General features: G+C 50.8%; 1 protein-coding gene across 3 annotated transcripts in view; it reads left to right on the top strand.

Moving 5' to 3' along the window:
- The window catches only part of GPR107 (G protein-coupled receptor 107), a 75,663-nt gene extending 53,125 nt beyond the window's left edge, over positions 1–22,538 (top strand). For 2 of the 3 annotated variants that reach the window (XM_004423577.3, XM_087418920.1), the window contains 4 exons: positions 7,439–7,488; positions 8,662–8,745; positions 9,497–9,618; positions 17,073–22,538. In XM_004423577.3, the coding sequence (XP_004423634.1) occupies positions 7,439–7,488; positions 8,662–8,745; positions 9,497–9,618; positions 17,073–17,169 (353 nt within the window). In that variant the 3' untranslated portion in view covers positions 17,170–22,538. Of the gene's footprint in view, positions 1–7,438; positions 7,489–8,661; positions 8,746–9,496; positions 9,623–17,072 lie in introns of those variants that run through there. The other variant, XM_087418921.1, reaches the window with a different exon arrangement.
- Positions 22,539–24,654: the final 2,116 nt, after the last annotated feature.

Raw genomic sequence — 24,654 nt, 5'->3', positions numbered from 1 at the left:
GCTGACTGTTCTCTCTATGCTGAGCACTTGGAAAACTATAAAGCTCACATAGGTGTAAGAAATTACTGCTTCTAGGTATTTACTGAGCTCCCACGGAGTGTCCAGCACTGTGCTCCTTGTTATTTGATTGGGACAGGAGCTTTTGCATCCTTATCTGCTCTGATATTTTCCCTAACCTGTTGCTCTAATAGGAATGTGTGCTTTTCTTGAACTGACAGGATGGCTTTAACACAAGTTACCCTCAGTATACCAACAGAGCTTTGGATTACATGTTTCCACCCGAGCTGGTGTTTACAAGCACTCTCTTCTCTGACTCCTTGACTCAGTTCCTGGTTATAATTATAGGTTTGCCCAGCCTTTATTTTCACTTTCTAAGTAGAAACGAAGGTAACCCCAGATGCACTGATGCTCTAGGCAGTGAGGATTATTATTGGATTCAATTTGGAGATTCCAGGTCAAAAGTCTTAGGGGGACGAAGGAGGTCAGGACAAAGAGGGGAGTCCCCAGTTGTGCATTTTGCTGTGAGTCCACCTCCCCAGCATGTGGGGAGGGCTCTGGGACTGGGTGCAGCCCGGGCGAGGGTGATTTCCTCCAGAATTGCAGTACACTATTGTCTGCACTGCTGCTGAGGGTGGTCCTTTGGGATCCCACCCTCTGGAGCACTGTTTCATGATAATGGGAGAGAAGAGGCAGAGGAAATGAGATTCCCTCTATCTGGTCACTCAGGAAATGTTCATCCTTCCTTTTGTCCCCATGTGGCTAGAGCGTACGTTTGTAAATCCAGTCCTGCCCCTGAAGTCTAGAGCTGCGCCATGAGAGCGCTATAAGCAGGCTTCTGCTCCAGAAAGGGGGAGTGTTGGCAGGCAGAGAACACTTTCTCTCCGGGCGATGTGATGCAAGTACGTATAAAATTCCTACCTCTCTTACGGCATGAGGTATGGTGGCATCTGTCAAGCCCTCAGAGGATTCTGTCCCGCGCTCAGGGCCACCTCACGTAAGTGTGCAGCCGACCCTGTAATTCACATGTTTTTCAGGTGGCGTCCATGAATGCATTACACGGAGGTGGGGGAGCCAGAAACTGTAGGTTTTGTGCATGCATGCATTTACCTGGGCAGAGGGTTCGTGGCTTTCAGCAAATTTTGAAAGGAGTCTGTGACCCTAGAGAGGCTAAAAACCACAGCTAAATAGACTATTAGGAAGAGAGAATGAGAGAGAAAAAGTATATTTTATTAGACTGGCTTAATACAATGATTTTTAATTTCTTTTATTCACCAAAAACCTATCTTCATTACTTTCCTCAGCAGGTCACCCAACATTCCTTTAACGTCATCAGCCTAATCACAGCTTCTGATCAACATTTTGAAATATATATTTTGAGTTAATATAATGTACAACCAGAAACAAAGAGGCCTCTCATATCCCCAGCCTGAGAAGCAGCCTTATCACATTGCCAATTTTTTATTAGGCCTTTAAAATAGTGGGACCCTAATTACGTTGGAGACCTCAGCCACCCAGTGGGCCTGGTTAACGATCCGGGTTGGCGTGGCCTCCCCGGTTCTGGACGTGGTTCTTCTGCCTAGTGGTGTTAGCCTGCATTTGATTTCTGCAATTCTTGAGACACGGTTGAAACCCGCTCTTCTCGGTTGGTTACTGCAGTATTCAGGGAGGTCAGGTTCTCTTATTGAGAAGGTGTTGTCTGCTATTGGCCAGGCTGTGTCATCAGGCAACGGGCCGTCTGACCGTCTTCCTTGCCCAGCTCGTTGCCGACTGTGGGTCTGTGCCGTGGACAGCCAGGGGAGCCGTGTGCTCCTCAGCTCTGCCTCAGCTGTGGTGTCTGGCTGACACAGCTGCCAGCACTGCGGCTGCACACTGCGGGCCGGCTGAGACGGGAGGGGCTGACAGGAGCAGGTCTGAGATCAGCCTGCCCTAGGAGCCCCTCCTCCAGCAGGGCCTTTGGTGTGTGTGATTCTAGAGCAGAAGGGAAGAGAAAGGCGGAACCGCGCTAGACTTGGCAGCAGAAATCTTGTATGGAGTTGCCCTTTCCTGGAGTGTTATGCTTGTCAGCCACCCTCTTAGGCTGTTTTTGCTTCTTCCTTTGATGCTTTTTATTGTTTATTTATGATAAAATTTTGCTTACAGTAAGATGCACAGCCCTTAACTATTCACTTCAATGACTTCTGACCAGTCCTGGGTCATTGTTTTAAATGTGTATTGGAGGTGTATTTTGAACTACTTTCACATGACCCTCAACAGTTTGATGATCAAAGAATTTCATTCTCTAAGTAGTTCTTCCTGTCTCCTCACAGTCTTTTCCCTACTTGCTCCTGATACCTTCCTTGTGAGATGGGTAGAGGCCAGGGGGCACCCTGTGGGCTAATCACTCCAGAATGGACGCTTTCAGACTAGTGTGGTCCCAGGTCAGCGTGCGTGCGGCCTGGCTTTCAGGCCTGTCCTTGACCACGGATAGGGGGAGCTGCCCCGTCCCACAGGCGCAGTGAGCTTGAGCCTGCAGCTTAAGCAGCTTGTGGAAATGCTAAGGTTGAGAGTGAGTCAGAGCGAATTCTAATGCCATCCAGGCTTTGCCGTCATCCTTATTTCTTTAATTTTTGGTTTGACTCAAAATTCCCTCTGAAGCACGGCAGGGAGGCAGCAGGAGAAAAGCATGATGGGTAGGTGGGGATGTTATTAAGCCTCAAGCCTTTCCTTGCACCTGGGGAAGGGTTGTTGTGGAAAGTTTTCACCCTCTGAGTGGCCGTCGCGGACCTTTGCCTCTCTGTGTCCTGTAGATCATCCAGTGTTAACTCCTCAGGATGGGTTGCTGGCAGCTCCTGGCATTGCCCCGCATTTTGAGCCACGATCACGTCGCCCTGAGCTGCCGGTGGATTACAGAGCTATGAATGGCTTTTCTCTTAGCGCAAAGCATAGGCATTAAGAGCTTGATCCTTGGTCGGAGGTGGAGTTGGGTTTGAATACTGGCTTCTCCACTTACAAGCTATGTGCCCTTGATAATTTTCTCAGCTTCTCCAGGCCTGCGTCCTTCATCTGTAAGGCAGTGGTGACTATGCCCCTCCCTCGTAGAGGCTCCTGTGAGGATTACAGGAGATGGAGTATGGAAGGTTTCTGGCCTGGAGCCTGGCACATGCTTGTCACTCAGTAGATGGTGGTGACCAGCACTATTATTTGTATTTATTGTCATGGTTCCGAGACGATCCAGGGAAGACCTCTGAGGAGGAAGGGGCCGATCTGTCTTCTTGCTAGCCTGCAGGTTACTCTTTGGCTTAAAGAAGACAAGTGAAAATCTAGGGAAGGAGCCTCCTCAAGGTGGGGTGTTTGCCCTTTTGCCGCTGAGTCAGAGAGAGCACTGACTTGTTAAGCATTTGAAAGGCTGGGCATGTCCTGCCTCATTGGACACTTTTTCTTTTCTCCTCAGTAAAAAGTACTTGCCAAAATCCAGAGTCTTGGCTGTTTTCCTGAGAGCGTGTAGGAGGAGGAGGACTCCCACAGCAGGAGGCCAGCCTTGCATGAGCTTGTGAAGCAGTTGTGCGTGCCCGCTCTCCCTGCTCCCCTCCTCTCTCCTTCCCCATTCGCTGGGAGGTTTTTCACAATCCTTATAGGAGGGCCCGGTTCCGTAAGAAGGGGGGCAGCTTGGGCATCTGTGCTAAATAAGCTCTCCAGGTGATTCTGGTGCTCACCCCAGGTAAGGACCATCGCCGTAAGGAAATTCTAATCCTCTGTAAAGAATTCTTCTCCATACGAGGAGACGGATGCCCCGAGAAGGCAGTGGCGGGCCAGGCTCAGGCACACTGAGTTACGGTGGTGCAGGGACTGGACTTCAGTCTCCTGGCTCCCATCCGAGGCACTCTCCCTCTCACCGTGCTCATTCTTTTACCATATTTGCTGTTCCTCATGGTGGGGTCGGAAATAGCTAGCCCAGGCTTGGCGAGCCTTCACTCCCGTGGGAGCCCGGCCCTGCCCTGGTCCAGTGAGCAGCAAGCTATCAGCGTTCTTAACTCCAGGAAAGGCTTTTTTGGAAAAAAAGCGAAGGGAGGCCGGGGACTCCGGGCTGCGACCCGGGGCGTCACGGCTCCTTGCGTAATGCTTCTGCAGTTTCACCCTCCGGAGCTGGTTCGTCCCCTGCTCAGCAGGCGGACTCCTCGTGTGCGTGTGGCAGCATGCTTCCAGGAGAGCCCAGAGCTCTCTGGCGGTCCCCAGGTCACCACTCGTTCCAGTGTTACTTACTAGAGGCTGGATTCCTGCCGGATGTGGCAGCTGCTGTAACACAGTATATGCCACGTTTGGTATTTGGTAATACTGTATGACCCTGATACTGTAACGTCAGACATTCATTGAGTGCTTACTGTGTGCTGTTTGCTCTCCATGTCCTGTCTCATTAATTCCCCCAACAACTCTAGTGGTAGGTATTGTTATTGTTTTACAGATGAAGAAACTGAGGCTCAGAGAGGTTAGGCGACTTATCTGAGGTCACACAGCCAGTAAGCAGCAGAGTTGGAATTTGAACCCAAGATGTTTGAATGTGCAGGGCCTGCACTGATTCTCACTCCTGTTTCTTACTCCCATAAATAAGCTTGCTCCGTGCCTCCACTGCCTCGGCTGTGGCTAGAACACCCATGTGAGACGCAGGAGCCTAATCCCATGGCCAGCAGTCTCATAAACAGATGTCTTACTTGTGACTAGAAATGATGTCTGTCGTGACTGGTGGGTGTTGGAATCGACCTTGAACTCTGCTTATCGTGGCTGCGGTTCTTGGAGACAGTCCTGGTTGTTCCCAAGGTCCGTTTGTCAGTCCCGGCACGCGCCTGGGATGGCATGGCGTCAGTGCCTGTGCTGGTGTTGCTGCCTGGCTGCCTGGCTGTGGGTGTCCAGGCTCATTTTTAAAGTGCTTCAAGGCTGCCTCACTTCAGAGCGTCTCACAGTCAGCCTGGGGGCGTGACGCACGGCACCAGGGAGATGTCAGAGGCAGTGCCTTCCGCTCCCTTCCTCTCACGCCCCACACTCGTGTCTTATCCCATTAAGGCCTGCAGTGCCTCAGCCCCTCTGCTGCTCTCCGTCAGCTCTCCCCACCCCTGAAAGGGGGGCCCATCAGCTCCACCTGAAGAGTTCTCTCTGGTCTCCCAGCTGCATTGCCTTGCTGCCTTCCGTCTTCCCCGGCCGACCACGGGGACAGGCTCAGCCTGTCATTCGCTGCACCACCCACTGCTCTTCACGGCAGAGAAATACCTCACCGCCTTTCGAGGGACCTCCACATTCAAGGCTTTTGACCTCACTTGGGCTGTTATTCGTGATTCTCTCCATCCTTTCGTCAGAGAGATTGCTCTACAGCGTAGATGTGATCAAGGCCCGGCCCTGCTTCAAACCCTCAGAGGCTCCCTGGGGCCTCGGCACCGGCAGGGAGGACAGCTCTTGGCTCTGCTCTCGGCCCAGCCCCTTCCCGGGCCTCCGTGTCCAGCCACCCTGAGCTGCTTGGTCTTGGCTGAGCGTGATGCTCTTCCTGAGCATTCTCTCCACTCTTGCTCCCTCCTGCGCCCCGGTCAGGCCTCGGCTTAGACACTGCCTCCTATGGGAATCCTCCCGTTCACCCCTTGTCCCCGTGGTCTGGGTTGGTAGCCCTTCCTTGGTTGTGGCTGTGGCAGCCATGCATATCTTGTCATGGCATCCTGAAATCCAGGAATAAAAATGTGGCACTTCTCTCTCTGTCGGGCTGATGGTTCTTCCTGAGGCAAGGGCAGGAGCGATTTATTTCAAAATTCAGAGAGACTTTTAAAGCATTTTTATTATTTAAATGGTCTAATTGTTGGCGCTGTTCTTTCTCGGTTATTGACAAAGAAGAGAATTGAGTGCTCATATTCAAGAACTGTGTAGCTCGTTTGGGAAGACCACAGTTCCGAGGGCTGGCTGGTTTTGCGAGCAGAGTACGGTGTAAGCGAGCCATTTCATTGACCACTGCCAGTGTGAGCAGGGGGCACACACAAAAAGGAACACAGATGGAATACTTGTCCATACAAATGTGTGAAGTTTTAAATCCATGGTCACTTACTTATCCGACACTTCTAATATTTTGTCCTCAGTGAAGCCTCTCCCCCAGCTCAGACGAGGAGGAAGAGTGCCGATCACATGCTGGGATCACCAGTGCTCTGCGGGCACTTAGCTGGCTGGTGGTTCTGGCGCCTATCTTTCCCTGAGGGACGGCAGGCACCCCTGGGGCAGAGGCCTTGGCGGCCATGGTCACTGCTGCATCCCGGGGCCTGGCCAGAGATGACCTGAATGAAAAACTGCAAGAGAACCAGAGAGATTTAATTTAGAAAATAACCAGACTAGCAGAGAGGGTGCTAGATAAGAAAGCCTTTGCCGATCTGCCTGCTTTAGTTTAGCTTCTTCAGATGTTGCGTGCGTGCGAGTCTGTTGCAGCTCTAGATGTGGGTGTTACAGCCTCGAAATTCTGGAAGTTAAAATTTCCTGAAAGACTTTCTAACCTTCCCCTCATCCTTGCATTCGGTTTCTCAGAGGAGATTCTTACAGATACTGTTAGTTGATAATCACCTTGAAGATTAATTTAGGATTCGGGTATTTCTTTTGGAATTCTAAGCTTGATTGCCCCCACTAATCATGAGCCAAAGGAGGGAGGAAGAGGACATTCAAACCCTCGCCACCCACAGTCCCATTCTTAAATGGAACCAGTAATTGAATGCTATTAAGCAAAATTAATTTGCCTCCTGCTGGAAGGTTTATGATGAATGAAAGGATTGCTAATCGGGGAGGGAGCCAGGCTGCCCTCTGTGGTCATCAATATTTCATGGCCACAAGCGGTGGCAGGAAGTTAGCTGTCCTGGCTCCCTGACCTTGAGCCATCATGGAGGTAGGATAAAGCCTGGGAGGTCACGTGTAAAGGGCTTATTACCAGGCATAGAGTGAAAACCTGAATGAAATTTGCAAGATGCGCCTGTGGGTTAATTGAATTACACGCTCAGCTAGTAGGAGGCTCCCCCAGATGGGGCTCAGGGACCCACCTGAGACAGGTCCTGGTGAGGGTGCAGCTCTGTCAGCCAGAGTGGCATGCTGAAATGTTCAACAATGGCTTTTGGGAGGCAAGGGAGTCCTGATTTGTCATGTTCCCCAATTTCTGTGGTGGCAGTAGACCCCCAGCATGGCCGGTTTAAAGCTCTGAACCTGGAGTGGGGAGATGCACTGGTTTGCTGGGGCAGGCCTGCACCGGAACACCAGTGGGGCTGGGAACCCCAGCCTGCGGCTCCCACAAGTCCCTGGTTCTTCCAGGTGCGTGGGGGAGACCCTGCCATGTGCCCCTGGGGTGTCCTCATCTGCATAGATGTGGCCTCTTGACAGAGGGTGCCTGAGTGCGACTTGCTTTGGAAATGAGAAAAGAAGTTAACATGCCTTTCATTTTGTTCTCTCTCCTTCCTAGCTGCTATTAACTTAGCAAAGCTGAAACTTTTCAGACATTATTACGTCTTGGTGAGTAAAAAAATCCCTCATCTGTAAATAAGGTCAATTCAAGGAGTAGAGCAAATGAACTTGCCAAGAGCTGGTGCAAGCACAAGGTGTGCGGAGCTGTGTAGATTTCGTTTTATAAAATCAAATTGTGTCTTCTGATATGGGAAATTAATATCTATTCTTTCTAAATTTTAGTTTTAAATTTGGCTTTAAATACTCAGAAAAGTGATACATGCTTGATATTTTTAAAATGCAGGATTCTGGAGACACAGGAAGAGCCCTTTATGGTCCTGATCTTCTCCCCCTTCCCCTCTTCCTTGAGTGATTCCTTTGACAGTTTGTGCTTATTTCTCGAGATTCTTTTCTAGGTATATGCCACACATAGCTATTCCTTTGACTTTATTTATTTATTTACAAAAATGGGATCACACCTAAAAGCAAGACCATGATGGACATGAAAAGTCCACATAAGCGTACACCAAAGGCAGGACTTGCTGTAAATTATTAGGATCATAATTTCCTGGAATATGGAAGGTATGGGTCTTCTAGGGTTTGCTTTTTTAAAAGGAAGTTTCTGAGTCGTCTTTGTCTGATTTTGGCATTGACTGTCACCTTGAACAGTTCTCCTGCAAGCCTCGCCACCCTGGGCACCGTCACGGCGAGCAGTGCACACTAGAGTAGCCGTCATGTTGAATCCTTGTCACATCCTCCCTTCCTAGAGAGCTCAGTGTCATGGGCGCTTTCCTCTGAGTATGGCCCTAGAATGTTTATAGCATCTGCTCAAGAGACTCCAAGTCAGTATTTTTTTCCCCTGTGTGGCTTTATTTTGCCATTACTACTGGCAAACATTCCTCAGAGCCTAGTAATGAAAACTATTAGCCTGTAGGGGTTAATCAGTGGGTGGTGTGTGTCGATAGGACGAGAAAGGGGTCACTCAGGAGGTAGGGGCAGCTGCACGAGTTTCTTCCCCCCCGAGGTGAGGTCACCAGAGACACAGGAGAGTTTTCCAGTTGTCACCAGCAGAGTAGCCGTCTCTCAGCCGCGCTTATTAATTAGCACTACAAGTGTCAAATAATTTTCTTCAGGTGATTGTTTTCTCTTTTGTAGTTAATTTGTAAAAACAAATTGTTGGAAGAAAGTGGTGCCGTAACGTCTATGTTGATTTTATTTCTTGTTTCTTTCCTCTTTGTGCAGATCGTATGTTACATATACTTCACCAGAATCATTGCGTTTCTCCTCAAACTTGCTGTTCCGTTCCAGTGGAAGTGGCTCTACCAGGTATGCTGCTCACAGGGGACAGCGCCAGAGAATTTGTCTGAGGAGAATGTCTTGGGGTGTAACTTAAGGTTGTTATAAACTTATCTGGCAGTGGCCACTAAAACCTTCCATCTCTTCTGGTCTACAATTAAGATGATCTGTTTGTCCAGCAAAACCTGCTGAATGACGTGAGAAATCTGGAAGTAATTGCATTATTGATTTTAGTTTTCAATTTTAAAAGTCTTTGATAAGAAAAGCCTCAGGCCAAGAGAGAAAGATTTGCCCTGTATAATTACACCTAGATGAGAGGGAAGGGGTCTTTTCCTTCAGTGACAAGTCTTAGAATAGCTTAGAATCCAGGCCTCCTGTCTTCTTGGCCCATTATTATTATTTCAGTAATAAAGTGTCTTTGCAGTATACTAGAATGAGTTTAACTACTAGGGTAATCCACCAAATGATTTAGAGATTTTTTTCTTGAAGCACTCATTTGGTGCTTTAGGCATTGTATGAAATGTGGTTATTTAATGAGCTCTTAAAAGGTACCAGTGAAGACTCTGCTTAAAGCAGGGAGTCTTAAATGTCATCTCTGGGCCCTGGCTGAGGGTTCAGCAAATATAAAGAAAACGCTCTCTAGCAGTCCACTCTGGCATTTGAGTGAGTGATCAGCAAGTGGTGGGTTGTCGGGGGGATGTGTCAGTTTGTTTAGTTCCACTACTTTCTGAAGAACAGTGTTGCTAATCCCTTTATTTGGGGGTGGTTTTTAAATTTGCAGCTCCTGGATGAAATGGCCACGCTGGTGTTCTTTGTTCTAACGGGGTATAAATTCCGTCCAGCTTCAGATAACCCCTACCTACAACTTTCTCAGGAAGAAGACGACTTGGAAATGGAATCTGTGTAAGAAATCTCCTTTCCTCTCTCTCCTCCTCTGCCCCTTTTCCTAACTAAAAGCAGCATGGTATGAATTGGAGCAGCCGCTCTCTGCATTTTGTTGCTCCAGAGGTGGTATCTCTATTTTTAGCAGAAGGAAATGGACACTCAAGCCCCAGGCTCTCTTATTCAGTTTGAAGTATCTGCCAAGCATCCCTCAGTCTTTTCAGGGAAAGTAGAACTTGCCATCCTATTAAGCACCATTGGAGACTGCTTCCAGTAACTCAGTGGCAAGAACTTAGGGACGTACTTGGTTGTTCAGAACTGCTGAGGATGGGCAGCCCCACTTCCTGTTGGGCTCCTGCTGTGGGGAGCTTTTGTCTGAAAATGTAATCATCCGGGTCCTCTGTAAGTCTGCTAATTATCCTCAGACGTCCTTTATCATCAGATAAAGCTAGCACAATGCCTTTGACCTATATCTGAGTGTTAAAATGGGCTTTTCTGAGTCACAAGGTAAATGACTGTAGGGTGCTATTTTTTGGGAAAGGGCAGTCATTTTCAGGAGAAGTGAATAGTGATTAAGCGTATTTGCTTGTTAACTCATCAGCTGTGATGGGCCAGGTCAATTGTTGTGAAGATTAGCCTGGGAGTGAGTTTCTCTCCTTGTTCTGCACGGCCTTTCGGCCTTTCGACTTTTCCCAATTCAGAGGCTGAGCCTCGGCCCCTGCTGGGCTCTGCTGGGCTGGCGGGGCAAGTTGACAGCGTGGGACAGCTCTTGGTGCTCAGAGCTCCACAACGAGAACAATAAAGGGAAGACAGATCCTACTGATGGGCTCCAAACATCACCTCCCTGTGCAGAGGAAGAAATACCTCTTTATAGATAGTGGAGAGGAAAGCAGGAGAACCATCAGACGTGCGTTTTCTAGAAGTAGCAGAATCTGAGGAAGTGGCTGTTGGTTGAAGAGGCGCAAGTGAGGGTCAGTCTGGTAGTGAGGCATCGGTAAGAAACCTAAGACGTGGTGTAGTTATCTGTCCCCTGCCGCAAGACCTTTAGCTTGTCGGCTTGTTCCACAGACATGTGGCAGGGTTTCTCTGGGGTAGGCAGCCAGAAGCTGAGCGGCTGGGTCAGAGCACCTTCCCCTTTCCTGAATTGTGCTCCAGAATGGCTGCATCAGCTGCCCTTCGTGCCTGCAGCGTAGGAGTCCCTGTCCGCACGTCCTTTCCATCAGCCGTTGCATCTGGAATGCGGGTGCATTGTGAAGGGATTTTTGTCTCATGGCAAACTTTTTAAATATTTTGTTTTGGTTGTCGTTTCTCTCTGACAATATCTGAGCAGGAGGGTCTGGGTGTTAACGTGTGGAGGGAAGGGGGAGGGAGTAGACAGACTACCAGTCTAGTGGAGACAGACTGTTCTTCGTTCTGGCCAGTGTTGGGAGCGGTGGGAACTTTGAGTCAGGGATTGTCATTTGCCTGCCTCAGCTTACACCTCTCATGGGGGAAGCAAACTCTGACTGTACTGTTTTCAGTGCTTAGTGAGAGCCGCACTGTCGCAGTGAAGGGAGCTTCTCTTCTGTGGCAGAAAGGCTGCACGTGTAACGGCAGAGAGAAAGTCAAACCAAGTGAAGGTTTTGCTGAGGGTGGTGGTGTTTCCAGCGAGCGCTGGCCCAGTCTAGCCCATGAGAAAGAGCTCAGGAACCGATTGAGGCCGTGGGCCTTTAAATCGGCAATGAAATTGTTCTGGGGTTTCTCTTTGGCTAAGAACTCTAGTGTTGAGAAAGTCCTATGACTTTATAAGGTGTGACAGAGCAGAACAGGCCCGAGATGGAGGCCCCAGCACAGCCTGCCACCGCGTTCACCGGCAGGGGAGTGCCAAGGCTGGTTGCCGTGCTGCGCCCTGGCTGTCGTCTCCTTCTTCTTGGAGGTGCTGTTCCTGGACGGCACCTCTTCAGTCCTCCAGAAATAACCCAAGCCAGAGGGGAGCCAAACCCTTGCCTTTGTTGTCTAGAAGGTCATGAGCTCTCTGTCATGCACATTGGAGGGTGTTTCCTGAAGGAGGAGGCTAGGTCTGATTCCTGCCACAGAACAAAGCACCTCTTTGTGGGAAGCAATATTTGTTATGCCTCACACACCCCACAACAAGCCCACACTCTTCCTGGTGAGTCTCTCCACTGGCAGCGCGTGAGCTCTGACCCAGTCACTGACCTCATTGACTCGTTCTGGATAGTTTCTCTTTCACCTGTTCTCACCTCCAGTATCTGAAGCTGAGCTGTGGGAGTGCAGTGCCTTTGGGAAGCGAATCTACCGGTGGATCCCAGGGCGGGTGGATCCCAGGACAGAGCCGTGCTCCCCTGGGGGTGGAGTGCTTCCACCCTTTCTCTGACCCAGGCCCGCACTCAGTCCATGCAGCTGCCATCCCCACCAGGCCTAACACAGCTTCTCCGTCTGAGCCTGTGGAATGAGGGCACAGTCAGAAGTAACACTGACTTTCTGTCTTTTTCTCCTTCTATCTCTTTCAACATTTTTCTTTGGGCTAAAGCTCACAGAGGCTTACCAATTTGGGTAACAGAATTTTTCATAAACAATTCGGCAAGGTAAAGAGTATTGGATGCAATTTCAATGAGCAGACTTGGTAGCTGCCTCATGAGCTGGTCTGAATGATTTCCGTCATCTTGAGAAGTGAGGGTGGGAAGAAACATTTGGTGTGGGTCCGGGGCTGAGCAGTTGTCTCTCCGGGGATCCCATTCCAGAACGCTGGCCTCGAGGTAGCGTTAACCTTTGACTGCTACTTCCTGCGCTCATTCAGTGGGTGGGCAGCAAAATTGGAAACGGGGGATTGGAGACGAATAGAATTGTTTCTTAACCAGGCCTCGCACACTGCGAGTCAAAGACGTGGTTTTTAGTTTGGTTGTAGTCTGTGGTTTAGTGTGGTTACAGAAACAGATGTGTCCGCGGGCCACTTAGGCCCAAGCCGCGTTTGTTGGCAGGCTGGCGTGGCAGAAGGAGCAGGGGCTGCCTAAAGTGTCTTTTCCCGTCGTGCCTGTGTTCAATAGGCCTTTTTGGTGCAAGCGTAGAGACTCGGGGCTCTGCAAGGAAAAGAGGGGTCACCATTTAGGTGTGGGAGGCAGCCGTGGGTCCGTGTGCTCTTTCCATCTCTGCTGGAGCTCCCCGCTCCTTCTCTCGGGCATTCTGCTCCACTTCCTCTCTGTCCTCCACAGACCCTCCTGTACTGGTCCCACAGGGAGCACCTCCACTTGGCTTAGCACTGGTGCCTCACCTCAGACCCGCTCGGGAGCTGTGGGCCCTGAAGTCAGGAGTGGGTACCTCGGCTCAGAGAAGTGCTTCCCTGAGCAGGCACTGGAGGCAGGACAGCTTCTGCTGGAAATGGGCGTTGGGCTTGGCAGCCAGAGAGGCCAGGCTGGCCCTGTGCGCTGAGTCTGCCGGCGCCTCGCTGTGCGTGGCTCCATCCGCCCTATAGGCCGTTGTGGAGCACCAGCCAGTGCAGAAGCCCTGCAGGGAGCTCCCTGTCTACTCAGGGCACAGTGTGACAGAGTATAGACAGCGCTGCAATGAAGGTGTGCACCTGGAGCCACAGAAGGGCATCGCACCAGCCTGGGGCGAGAAGGAGCGAGTCAGGCAGAGAAGGAGTGAGAGAGGCAACAAGGTCGCCCTCTCCGGACGTCACTCTCCCCGTCTGTGAAGTGAGTGGTGGTGGCTGTGATCCAGGCAGCTCCAGGAGGCTCTGCCTGGATCTCCAGAGTTGGAGTTTAGACTGAAAAGCACCACTGCTCATTGCTTACCCTGAGCTTGGAGAGTGCTCTCCGTGCTGCATGCGGGCCTTTGAGAACGGTTGTCTGTGGTGCAGAGTGCTGGCTGGGTGGTGGCTCTGCAGCTGGTTTCCCCCTTGGTGTCTGCACTGAAACTAGGACATGTGGGGAAGGGTGTGCAAAGTTACTGAAGCCCCACCTCCTTCTGCCCCTGCTTGGGAGGCTTTAGGGTGTCAGCCTACCCTAGGTCTCCTTTGTCACTGCTGAAGTGTTTGAGCTGTGACGGGAAGCACATCTGCAGGGGGCTGGCCAGGCTTAGCTGCTCCCCTTGGGCACCAGGCATCCCTTTCACTTCCCAAAGTGAAATGGGCCCAACGCCCATTTCCAGCAGAAGCTGTCCTGCCTTCCCAAAGGTTTACTGGCCCAGCCAGCGTCCCTGCCATCAGGTGTCTTGGTCTGTTTCAGTGCCCTTCAGCAGCTCCTGCTCCAGGTCACTTACGAAACCTCCTCAGTGCCTGCTGCGCCTGTGACACCCTTCTGTGCTGGCACGCTCCCCTGCCACAGCCTTGGAGGCTTCCATTCTCCTTCTTCTCCGAGTGCCCACCCACGCCCAAGGCTGCCTTGACCATCCGTCCCATGAGTGCTCCCCAACCTTGAGCTCCAGCCCACATGCCTCTCCTGAGCTTCTGGTCCCTTTCCACCTGCCCACCGTCATCCCAAGCTCGCCTATCCCCGTCATTCTGTAGGGGCCTTGACAGCTCCGCCGTCTACCCAGTCACCAGCAGCAGAACACTGGCGTGGGCCTAAACCCCTCCCACTTCTTTGGACCACCTGGAGTGAGTGACCACATCTTGGGGGCCTAACATCATGTCTCCCATCCCTCTCCCTGCTTTATCCCAGTGCCCTGCCCTCGTATGGCTGGTGTCCTCACCTCTCATCTTCCCCCTGTCTGTTCTCCTCGGCTATCAGATTCACTTGGAGAGTTTTTTGGAAGTAAGTTCCCTGGCCCCTCCCCTGGAGACTTGATTCTGAATGTCTGGCCTCGGGTATCTCTATGCTTCTGTAACTCCCCGGGGGCGTCCTGCTGGAGCCTGGGCTGAGGACCCTGGTATAAGAGCCAAGTTCAGCCACTGGTGACAAGGCCGCCATGGCCCCGCCTGCCCACGCTGGACTCTCCTGCCACTTTCCTTCGCGCTCTCTGACTGTGCCCAGGAACTTTGTTTTGTTTCTTCCATGCTTTTTGCCTGTTACCTTTCTTCTTTTCAGAGATACCCCTGCTCTCCTCCCACCCTCCATCTTGTTGCTCCTCATCTTTCCATACAAGCTTCAAAGCTCCCCCTGATTCCCGCAACAGAGGTGCTTCTTCTCACCTGAGCCATCATCAGACCTGCCCCCAGCACTACTGTCTGTTATAAGGACTTCGTGCGTTGGTCTGCAAGACTGCCTCTTCTGCTGGCCGTGGGCTCCCTAAGAGCACCAGTCCCGTGTTGCCCCTCTCTGTCCCAGCACCTGCACGGAAGAGAGAGCCTTGTTCTCCATTGGTCCACCACCTGGAAGGGAGTATTTCCTTAGGGAAAGAAAGGTAGTAAATGTCCTCCCATCCCGTGGTCTGAGCCACGCTCGGGTCACTGTGAATGTGCCGCTCTGTGTCAGCACGTGTTGAACTCCTTGTCCTTTTCTAACAAGGTGCAGTGGCTGCCGAACAGTTGGCTGTTACGGCGAGTGTTTCTGGAAGACTTGAGGGTGCATTTCTTCTCTGATCTCAGCATGTTTGGAGAAGTGTAGGGGTTTTGCTGGAGCTGGAAAGGCTTATGGTTCCCTTGGTCCTTCAGCTGCACCACCTCCCTTGTCCCAGTCTAGAGAAGGTCCCTTTAGAAGCAGCCCTGTGTGCGTGGATTCCTCCTGGGAAAAGCGTGGTCTCTTCCTAGTGAGGTCAGCCTGCGATGTGACCAGCTGACAGGAGTGGTGCTGGCTGCTCTCAAGGCGCTTTCCCTGTGTGGGGGCCGCATTTACATCACTAACAGCATCTGCAGGATCCCTCAGTTCCCACGAGAACCATGTCCCGGCATTATAGCTTGTCTCAACTTTCGTACGTAACCCACGAGTCTGAAGGATTCTTGTTTGAGAAAAGTCCCACCTCTGGGGAGAACTGGATAGCTTTGAGGCTTGGTCACAGCAGCAGCATGGTGTCAGGAATGGAAGAAGGAAAAAAGGGAGAAAAAAATTTTCCTTCCTTACCCCGTATAAAATCATTGATCTACTATTAGGTCCATCTGGACAAACTCTAAATGTGTCACATATAGGGCCACTGAGTTACCATCTGTAGGTGACAGGCTTTGGTAGTTGGTGGGGGGATAGGTAGGCTCCCTGGAGAGAATCTGTTGAGTCGATTGATTGAATTTGTTTTACTGTTTAGGAAATTCCTGTTGGTCCATGATGGGGGAACATAGGTGCCTCATTGTTTCCGAGAGGACTTAGGGAGATGTTGGCCCAGGTGTGCTTGTTTTCAATAGACTATTTTTTAGAGCAGTTTTAGGTTCACAGCAAAATCGAACAGAAGGTACAGAGATTTCCCATATAGTCCCCACCCCACACATGCACAGCCTCCCCCACCATCATATCCCCATCAGAGTGATCCATCTGTCACAACTGATGAACCTACAATGACCATCATCATCACCCGGAGTCCACAGTTTACATTAGGGCTCACTCTCGGTGTTGTACCTTCTATGGGTTTGGACTAATGTGTGATGACATGTCTCCACCATTATAGACTCATACAGAGTTGCACCGCCCTGAAAATCCTCTGTGTTCCGCCTACCAGGTAGAGCTCAGTGTCTCTGCCTGGTGTCTCCTGCTGTGGAGCCACCCAGTTCCTTCGTAGATACAGAGATCCTTAGCATCTGTCTAGCTCACGTTTTGTGAGGCAAGAGGTTGTCTTCTCATAGACCCACCACTCGAGAGATGTTATGATTCACTCTATGGAAAGGGCCACCACGCTCGGCTCCTCAAGCTCTCTGAGTCCAGTGTTCTTCCTTTTTTGATCCCTGGATTCAGTGAAGGGCTCCGTGGCACCTCCCCAGGGCCAGGCCCCGACAGAGAATGAGGCCCTGCCCTGGGGGCACAGTGGAGGCAGAGCCACGTGCTGACTGGCAGCTGCACGGTCCCAGCCCCAGCCCCAGCCCGCAGAGGCCAGAAAGCAGCCAGTTCTCCCTCTCTGATGGTGAAAGAATGTTTGGGCCCAGAATGTTCCTCCAAACCTGTGGCTCTGTCCCATGACTCAGCAGTGATCCATCATGGCTGGTTATTATAAATGTCTACAGCTGATTAGCTTTCTTTTCTGAATGTTACTGATACAGATACTGGTCTCGTAATCATAACTAAGGTTAAATAAATAAAAATTAATGGAGGCCATGACAAAAAGAGATTAATGTTGATTGTAATAATAGCAGCTGATTTGTATTGATTAGGTGCCCTGGAGAGTCTCATTTTTCCCTCGTGACAGTTCTGGAAAGTGGGAATTATTTAGTACTTCAGCACAGAGAGGCCATATGACTTGGCTGAGGTTACAGCTAGCAAGGAGCAGGTCAGGATTCAAACCCAGGTCTGCCTGGTTCCAGAGCCACCACCCGCACCCACTCCTGACCCCTGGGCCGTGGTGCAGATGGCCTTTACCGTAAGACTCAGATTTTCCTAATTGTCCTTCTCCTTGTTCAGAGTGACGACATCAGGGGTCATGGAGAATATGAAGAAAGTCAAGAAGGTGACCAACGGCGCAGTGGAGCCCCAGGGCGACTGGGAAGGCACCGCGTGATGGAGCAGCTTTGAGGCTGGCGCTGTCAAAGAAAACATCTAATTTATTCATAGTCCCATTGGTGAGCGAGAGCATTTGGCACCTCCTGACAGTGACACCACAGAGCACGTGGCTGGGAGCGAAGTGCCACGGAAACCTAATTTTTTACTCTCTTTTATGGAAACTGGATCTGAGGCTAGTTATCGGCAGCTAGAATCCTCCTTCAGGTGGGAATGGTGGGGAGGGAGTGTAGAGAGGAGGAGGATAAAAGGAAGACTTTGTTTTTAACATATATTTCTTTTTTTTTTTTTTTTTTTTAATAACTGGGAACTCTTAAGGTCTCTGGAGTTGTGACCCCAAATGTGTGGCAGCACTGAACAGAACGTTGGTGGATGGGGGAGGAGGGCGGAGGTGTGTGTCTGATGCCCGCCATGGTCCAAGAATGGGGCTCTAGGAAATGAGCAAATGTTGACTGAGGATCCGGGGACTTCGAAAGATGGGAAAGGGAGAGTAGCACTGCATCTCTTGGGGACAAAAACGAAGGCAATTAGGTTATTTTAGAAAGCAAAGTCAAAACCCAGTTTAGTGTGTGGAGCCTGCCCCAGGATTCCTGGCCCTGAACGGTGCCCCAGACCTTTATCTCACACTCTGAAAGTGACCAGGAACCAACAACTCTAGAGGCCCAGTGGTCTTTCCAAAAGGCTCCATCATTTGAGGGCTGTAATGTCATGTCAGAGTCACGGCCTTGGGACACCACACAGCCCAGCTAGTGGGAAATGGTTTTCTTGATTGCAGTGTATTCTGTGTTGCCTAATGGATGAACAGAAATGTGTTTTTAAGTTCAAAAAGCATTCTCCTCTAGGATTTCCCTGAACATCTGGCTCCCCTGACCGCCCAGAGCGGCACCGTCTCTTGTGTCCCTCTCTCCTCACAGCTGTGTCTGTTTTGTGTGATTGGATTTGGGGAGAAAAGGGAAGGAATTTTCCTTAAAGGAGCAGCTGGGTGCAGGAAAGGTAGTGTTTAAGCAAATACTTAAGTACAAGCAAATCATCATCATTAAATGCTTTTCCGGGGCCGGCCCTGTGGCTTGGTGGTTAAGTGCGCGCGCTGCGATGCTGGTGGCCCGGGTTCGGAACCCCGGGTGCGCATCGAGGCACCACTTCTCCGTTCATCCTGAGGCCGAGTCCCACATACAGCAACTAGAAGGATGTGCAGCTACGACACACAACTATCCACTGGGGCTTTGGGGGGAAAAATAAAATAAATAAAATCTTTAAAAAAAAAAAAATGCTTTTCCTCTAAGCCGGGTAGGGTTTCTAAACAGAGGAGTGGAGCAGACGTGTCTCTGTGTGTTCCAAGACTGTGGATGCAAGACCAGGAGTGTGGGTAAACCGACTTTCACTCTCCGGGATTGGGGGGTCACATCTTGCACAGAAACTCAGTGAGGTTCCCTTCTAGACTTTCAGATCTTGGAGATGAACGTGGGGAGCTCCCTGAAGTGAACAGTATTGCAACTCGTAGCTAAGCCATTAGACTAATGGGACAATCTCAGAAGGTCCTCTGTGACCGCGGGCGTCCGAGGGCGTGGTGGTAACTTCCCTCTGTGCTTTTGGTCGCCTGGGCCTGAGACAGGAGTCTGAAACATGGTCACTTCAGGAAAGCTTCTAATGCTGGGGTGCCAGCTGGGTCGGGTCGCTTCCGGTGCCTGGTGTCAGAAACCCGAGCCCTCCCCTGCCTGGGCTTGGCAGTGAGCTGCACCTGCAGGGGACGGGAGCCTCCTGGGGGGTGGATAGGGGCCGTCTCTGGTGGTTGCTTTCTTACCTCCAGCTTGGAAGGGTCAGTCAGAAACCACAAGACTTCCGGGTGGTGCTCAATATCGCAGATTTGGGAACCTGAAGAGTCTCTGCTTAGAACAGTTGTTTTCCCTCTCTTGTGCCATTTTCGCTTCTTAAATGAGCAGAGCAGCGCGGAAGCAGGCGTTCTGTCACTGCACTTGTATTAGCCCTCAGTGCTCCGTCCAGCCCGTCCCTCACAGAGCCACAGTCCTGGCTAAGCGTGGAGCAAGACCAGCATCTTCGAGGCCTTTGCTGCTCGCCTGCCCACAGATGCTTTAGGGAAGGGTTCCCGTGTCTTCCCATCTTCAGGAGCAGGGAAATACACCCTAAGTATTAATTTAAGGGACTTCTGTCTTTTTTTAAAGTTAACTTGGAGCTATGTGACAGGAGAAGGAAGTTGCGGGGAGAATGGGAATGTTTTTAAGACTTTGTTTTCCTGTGCGCAAACACGATAGCAGCGCTTCAGGAATGTGTCTCATGCTGTGGCCCAAACTCCCTTAGGTGCTTAGACGCATTTGCTGTTTGTTCTGCAAGCAGATGTTCTTGACTAGGCCGTGGACTTCTTGGCAAGAACAAAAAGTGTGATGAAACCCCCTCCTGGAAGGGTCTCCACGGAGGCGACCTCCTTTCACGTGCGAGACGCGAGGGAGCACGGGAGGACACGAGCATGTGGGGCCAGCAGCGGAACTCCGGCCTGACCGCTCGTCCTGGAGCCGGGCCTGGCTCCTGCCTTTCTCTCTGGCAGAATCCCTGAGCCTCTGCAGTCACATTAGGGCATGAGCTGGTGCACTGAGCTTAGGTGGGGGGGTGCGGAGCATTCTTTCAATCCATGCTTACCTCTAGGCTCACTCACAGAGCGGCTGCGTGGCTGCACTGTGACAGTCCTGACCCTTCTGGAACAGGAAGGTACAGATGAGGCGTAAGGGAGCCATTTAGGAATAAGGCCTGGACGCCGCCTTCCTAACACGTAGGCCGTCTGCCCATATGCTGTATTGTTACTGGCTGAAGGTTTGAAATCAGGCCAGTGATCAAGAAAAATCAAAACCTCAGCCCAAGATGGGGAAAACAGATGGTGGCTCAAGTTTTTACAGAATTCCTTAAGCTCTCCATCCTGTTCTGTAAGCATTTCTTCTCTTTCTCCATCACTTAATAGCTGTGACCAGCGTTCAGCTCTGCTCTTGTGTAAAGATGACTGATTGGGGAGCAAAATCGAATCATTTCAGCAGCTGACAAGCCCCCTTCCTGCAGCCCGATCTCCACAGGCCCCGGGGCTTGTCGTGGTACCGTGTTCAAACGGTGAAGCTCTTTCAGGGTTTCAGGGGTTGGGTGCGCATCACAGAGCAGTCGGTGGTATTTATAGCTTCGCTTGTGTGCTCCTGCTCTGCTTCTGCCTACGCACGATATCCGAGCTTCCTTTGAGAAATTTGCCGTGGACTGGAAGTGCTGCTGGTGGAAATTTTAGGGAATAAAAGGATCTGTTTTCCTTTAATGAAGTGTGTGTATTCTGCTAGAAGATTACTTCTTGGACAATAAGAACAATCACTGATCTCTTAATCCTGGCTCTAAACAGCAGCCAAAGACTTGATCAGCCTATTTCTTGGTCCCTCAGTGCTTTAAAATTTTAATAGCAATGCATTTTATACGGCTGAATATGACTCTGGTGAATTGGTGGCCCATTCTCCCGTAAGGAGAAGCTTGCTCTAGTGTAAAAGATGGTTTCTCAGATCATAACCTGAGTCAGTTCAATTTTCTTTCAAGAAACTACTTTAGAGTAAGATTTGCGGGTTTGTTTCCCCCAGACATGTCCAGCCAGCCAGGGCAGCGCTCAGTCTCATCCTAAGTCCACCGCATGTGACTGTCGTGGCGAGACTTCCGCTCCTGCGTCATGATCTCTTCAGGATCTCTGCTCTCTCTCGTTCCAACACCTGCCGCCCTCCTTCCCTTCTTCTCCTCCTCCCCACCCCGCCCCCTTCAGCCCACACCTACTGATTCCACGCAGGCTCAGTCTGGGAAGACGGGCTAAAGGTTTTGATGCACTGCAGCATATCTGCCAGCAGCTATGTGAAGGATGTATTTCCTGAGCTAAGGAGAATTTTTTCAAGAGAGTACATACTAATGGCGTATATTATTGCTTTGGACCATGTATGACGTATTTTCCCCTGCACTAAAATGTATGTCTGGTGTTAGTACTTAAGAGTCTACTACAAAGAGCCAGCCCTTACAGACCAAGGAAGAGTATAAAAGACACCTAATTTAATTGTGAGCGGCATTCTGCCCATCTCCCCCATCCTAAAGCATCCTCTTTGAGGAAGGCTCTTAGAACATTAGACAGTCTGATGAGGTTGTTGGCCCTCCTCCATACACTAGGGAGAACGGCAGAACCGTTCACGCTCCATGCTGCCAAGCCGCTGGGTTTCAGAGGCAGCAGATGCTCGCCCGAGCCTCCACCCGTTGCCACGCTCCATGCCTCGTCCCTTTGCTTTGCTCTGACCCACCCGGGTCTTTTAACAGATTTGGAATATGCTGAGTCCCGGATGCCCATGACCTGCTGCTGCTGTTTCCCTTCAGGATTCGGTAAATTAATGGCTTTCCCCACTTAAGAATTTAGACTTTGACTTGAATTTAGACTTAGACTCTTGGTTTGTCAAAAAGTTGTTTGTCTGGAACATACGTGTTCTAAAAGATCTGCTCTTTATTCCAGTTTTCTCTAGGGTGTTTTTGACAGGAAGTCCTTAAAAGAGATCCACCCGAGTTGATGCTAATACTTGTCGCCAACTGGAATGTAGTTATTGATCGGTGAGCTGAATACTCTCCAAATTCGCCAGGGGCCTCTTTAGTAGCCTGGCGAGGCATCTGTGCCCTCTCTGCATGGTTTATGCTTGAAAAATAGAGACTTTCTGGATGGCTCAGTGCCAGGGCATGGGACATGCATATCCCCTGAGGTGCTATGTGACGAAAGCACACTGAGGGGGAGGGATGAGGAGGTGCCCGAGCAAGGATTGGGAGCTGTTGGAATTCTGGGGGCAGGAAGTCTGCAGACAGGCCGCTGGCAGAGGAGGGGTCCTGGAGAAAGTCAGTAAACATCAAAGTGAAACAGAAAAGCTAAGTCACTCCCAAGACAGGAAGCTCATTTTGAGGCAAGCTTTGAGGGTTTGCAGCGGGCAGCCAGATCAGACAGGGGGGCCAGAGGGTCAGCCGGCTTACCATTTAAGGATCCAAAAATCCTGTCCACACGAGGGGGTTTCTTGACATCTTAAGTGGCTTTTGCAGATCATAAATGGGATTTGCCCAGTCATGTGACCTCAGGAGGAGTCAGACACATCTAAACCAGAAATAAGTTGCATGTGGGGGAGAAGATGTCTGTAAGTATCATTTGCTTTCCAGGTTAGGTTGGGATGCAGGAGGAGTTTTCAGTATTTTTGTTAACAGTAATGATCATTGAAGAGCATTTCTGTAAACATACGGCGGGCGGGGGTTCCTTCCGATCAGGGTGATGTATGGGATGGATTCTCTTGCTGTGACGCAAACTTGTAAAATAAAGATTCTGTGACGGAAGTGTATGTTTGTAATCCCAGGACGTCCCTGACTCCTGACTGCGCCTCCTCCACCTCCCTCTCATCGTTTGTTTCTTTGTGATTTTTGTTCATTAAATTAGTTAACTGCCTCCCACCTGCTCCCACTGACAGTAGTGACACCTTCTAGAGAAGTTCCGTGTATCTGAGCAGATCTGGGGCAGCTGCTATTGAAACTCAGACATGACTTCAGCTCCAGAGGCTATATTTTGGAACAGACTGAAAATCAGTTGTAGTTTACTAATGCTCTGCCTCCACTGGGGGCAGAGGGGGCGCCTTCTGAATCAGGACCTGGGCACTGCTGCCGTTTGAGGGGAGATGACAGCAGAGACTGGGGGCAAAGCCCACGCTGTGACAGGCTGAAGTTGACCCCCTTCAGACGGTCGTCAGGTAGCTATGCGAGTTACCCCATATCAGAATCAGAGAAATCTGGGACTTGAGACTCAAAGCGTTTTTAGAAGTCATCCAATCCCCAAACCCCTTATTTTACAAGGAATGTTTTAAATTGAGGTATAACTTACATACAGTAAAATTCACCCTTTTTAAACTTACAGTTGGATGGGTTTGTATATACCGTTCTGTAGCCTCTGTAGGGTTTGTATATACCATAATTAAGATGGAACATTTCCAACATTCCATAAAGTCCCCTTGTGCCCCTTCTCAGTCGAAACCACTCCCTTTCTAAAACTACTGCAGCCCCTGCTCTGATTTCTGCGCTGTAGATTTGCCTGTCCTAGAACTGCACGTGAATGGAATCGGCTCGTATGTCCTCTTTGCCTCTGGCTTCTTCCACACAGCATACTGTTTTTGTGATTTATCCATTCAAAGTCCTAGCTTTAAAGCTACAAAAATTGGGACCTAGAGAAGGTTGTACCCCCACCCAGGTCACCCAGCTAGTAAATGTCGGAGCTGAGACAAGAACCCAGGTCTCCTGACTCCAGCCTTGTTGGGGTGGTGAGGATTAAGTCAGGGGCCTGGCCAGTGCCCGGCACAGTCAGGGCTCTGTTGGTTACTGCTGTTATGTTTATAATAACGGTAGAATGATCCTCAGTTCACGCATCATGGGAGTTCAGAGTGAAAGCAGCCTTAGGATCCATGTCTTCTGGCCTAGGTTTTCCAGTTAGTGGCCACGCCTCCCCCATACTCTTGTCCCTGACGCTCCAGAGGCCTTGACTTCCCAAGGGTGTCTGTGGAGTGAAGCATGAGTAGGGATGTGGCAGTCTAAGGGTGGGGAGCCCAGGAATCAGGCGAGACTCCAGGATGAGAGATACTGAGGCAACTCAGGAAGGAGACAGCTGAGAAAAGGCGTGGAAAGGACCTTGGGGACCATCTAATCTAGTGGTTCTCAAGCTTGAGCAAGCATCCGAGTCCCCTGGAGGGCCCAGAGTTTCTGATTCAGTAGGTCCCCACGGGGCCTGAGAAGTGGCATTGCTCACAAGCTCCCCGGTGATGCTGCCTCAGCTGGTCCCGGGTCGCACTTGGAGAACCACTAATGTAACCCAACTCCCTCCTTGAGACTTGCCTCAGTCATTCAGCTGGCACGTGTCCGAGCACCCACTTCGCACAGAGCTCCTGCTGGACCTGCAGTCAGCAGCCAGACTCCGCCCTGGCTCTGGGCCTGCCTGGTGGGGTCGTGGTGGTGGTGGGGTGAGGGGGTGCGGGCAGGGGCTCGGCTGGAGGGATGGTGCTGGCTGAACTGCTCCCCCTCATCAACATTGGCTTCCTGCTCCCCCACAGCCAGGCTAGAACTTTCCCAGTTAGAAATGCAGCTGTCCAGGCTGACCACACCTGAGCTTCAGAGGCTGTGCAGCCTGGCACCTCAGGACGCGGGCTCCGCATCCAGAAGGCCTGTGCCCACGGGTCCAACCACAGCTCACTCGCCTCCTGGGTTCTCTGTGCTGATGAACAGAGCAGGCAAAGTGGGGAACGGGCGTCTGACCCAAATGTGCCTTCGAGAGCTGCCGACTGCCGCCCAGGACCCTCGTAAGTCCTCCCAGCGCCCGCGTGGGCTCCCTCACAGTTGCAGCTGCCTTTGGGTGCCCTGCCCATCACCAGGAATCTACCAGGTGGGCAGATTGATAGCTGTGCAGTCCCTCAGG

Source organism: Ceratotherium simum, chromosome 29 (genome assembly GCF_057802395.1).
Source record: "Ceratotherium simum simum isolate JZ-2026a chromosome 29, ASM5780239v1, whole genome shotgun sequence".
Lineage (NCBI taxonomy): Eukaryota > Metazoa > Chordata > Mammalia > Perissodactyla > Rhinocerotidae > Ceratotherium > Ceratotherium simum.
Note: the sequence above shows the minus strand (reverse complement) of the source record. Positions and strands in the feature narration are given on the sequence as shown.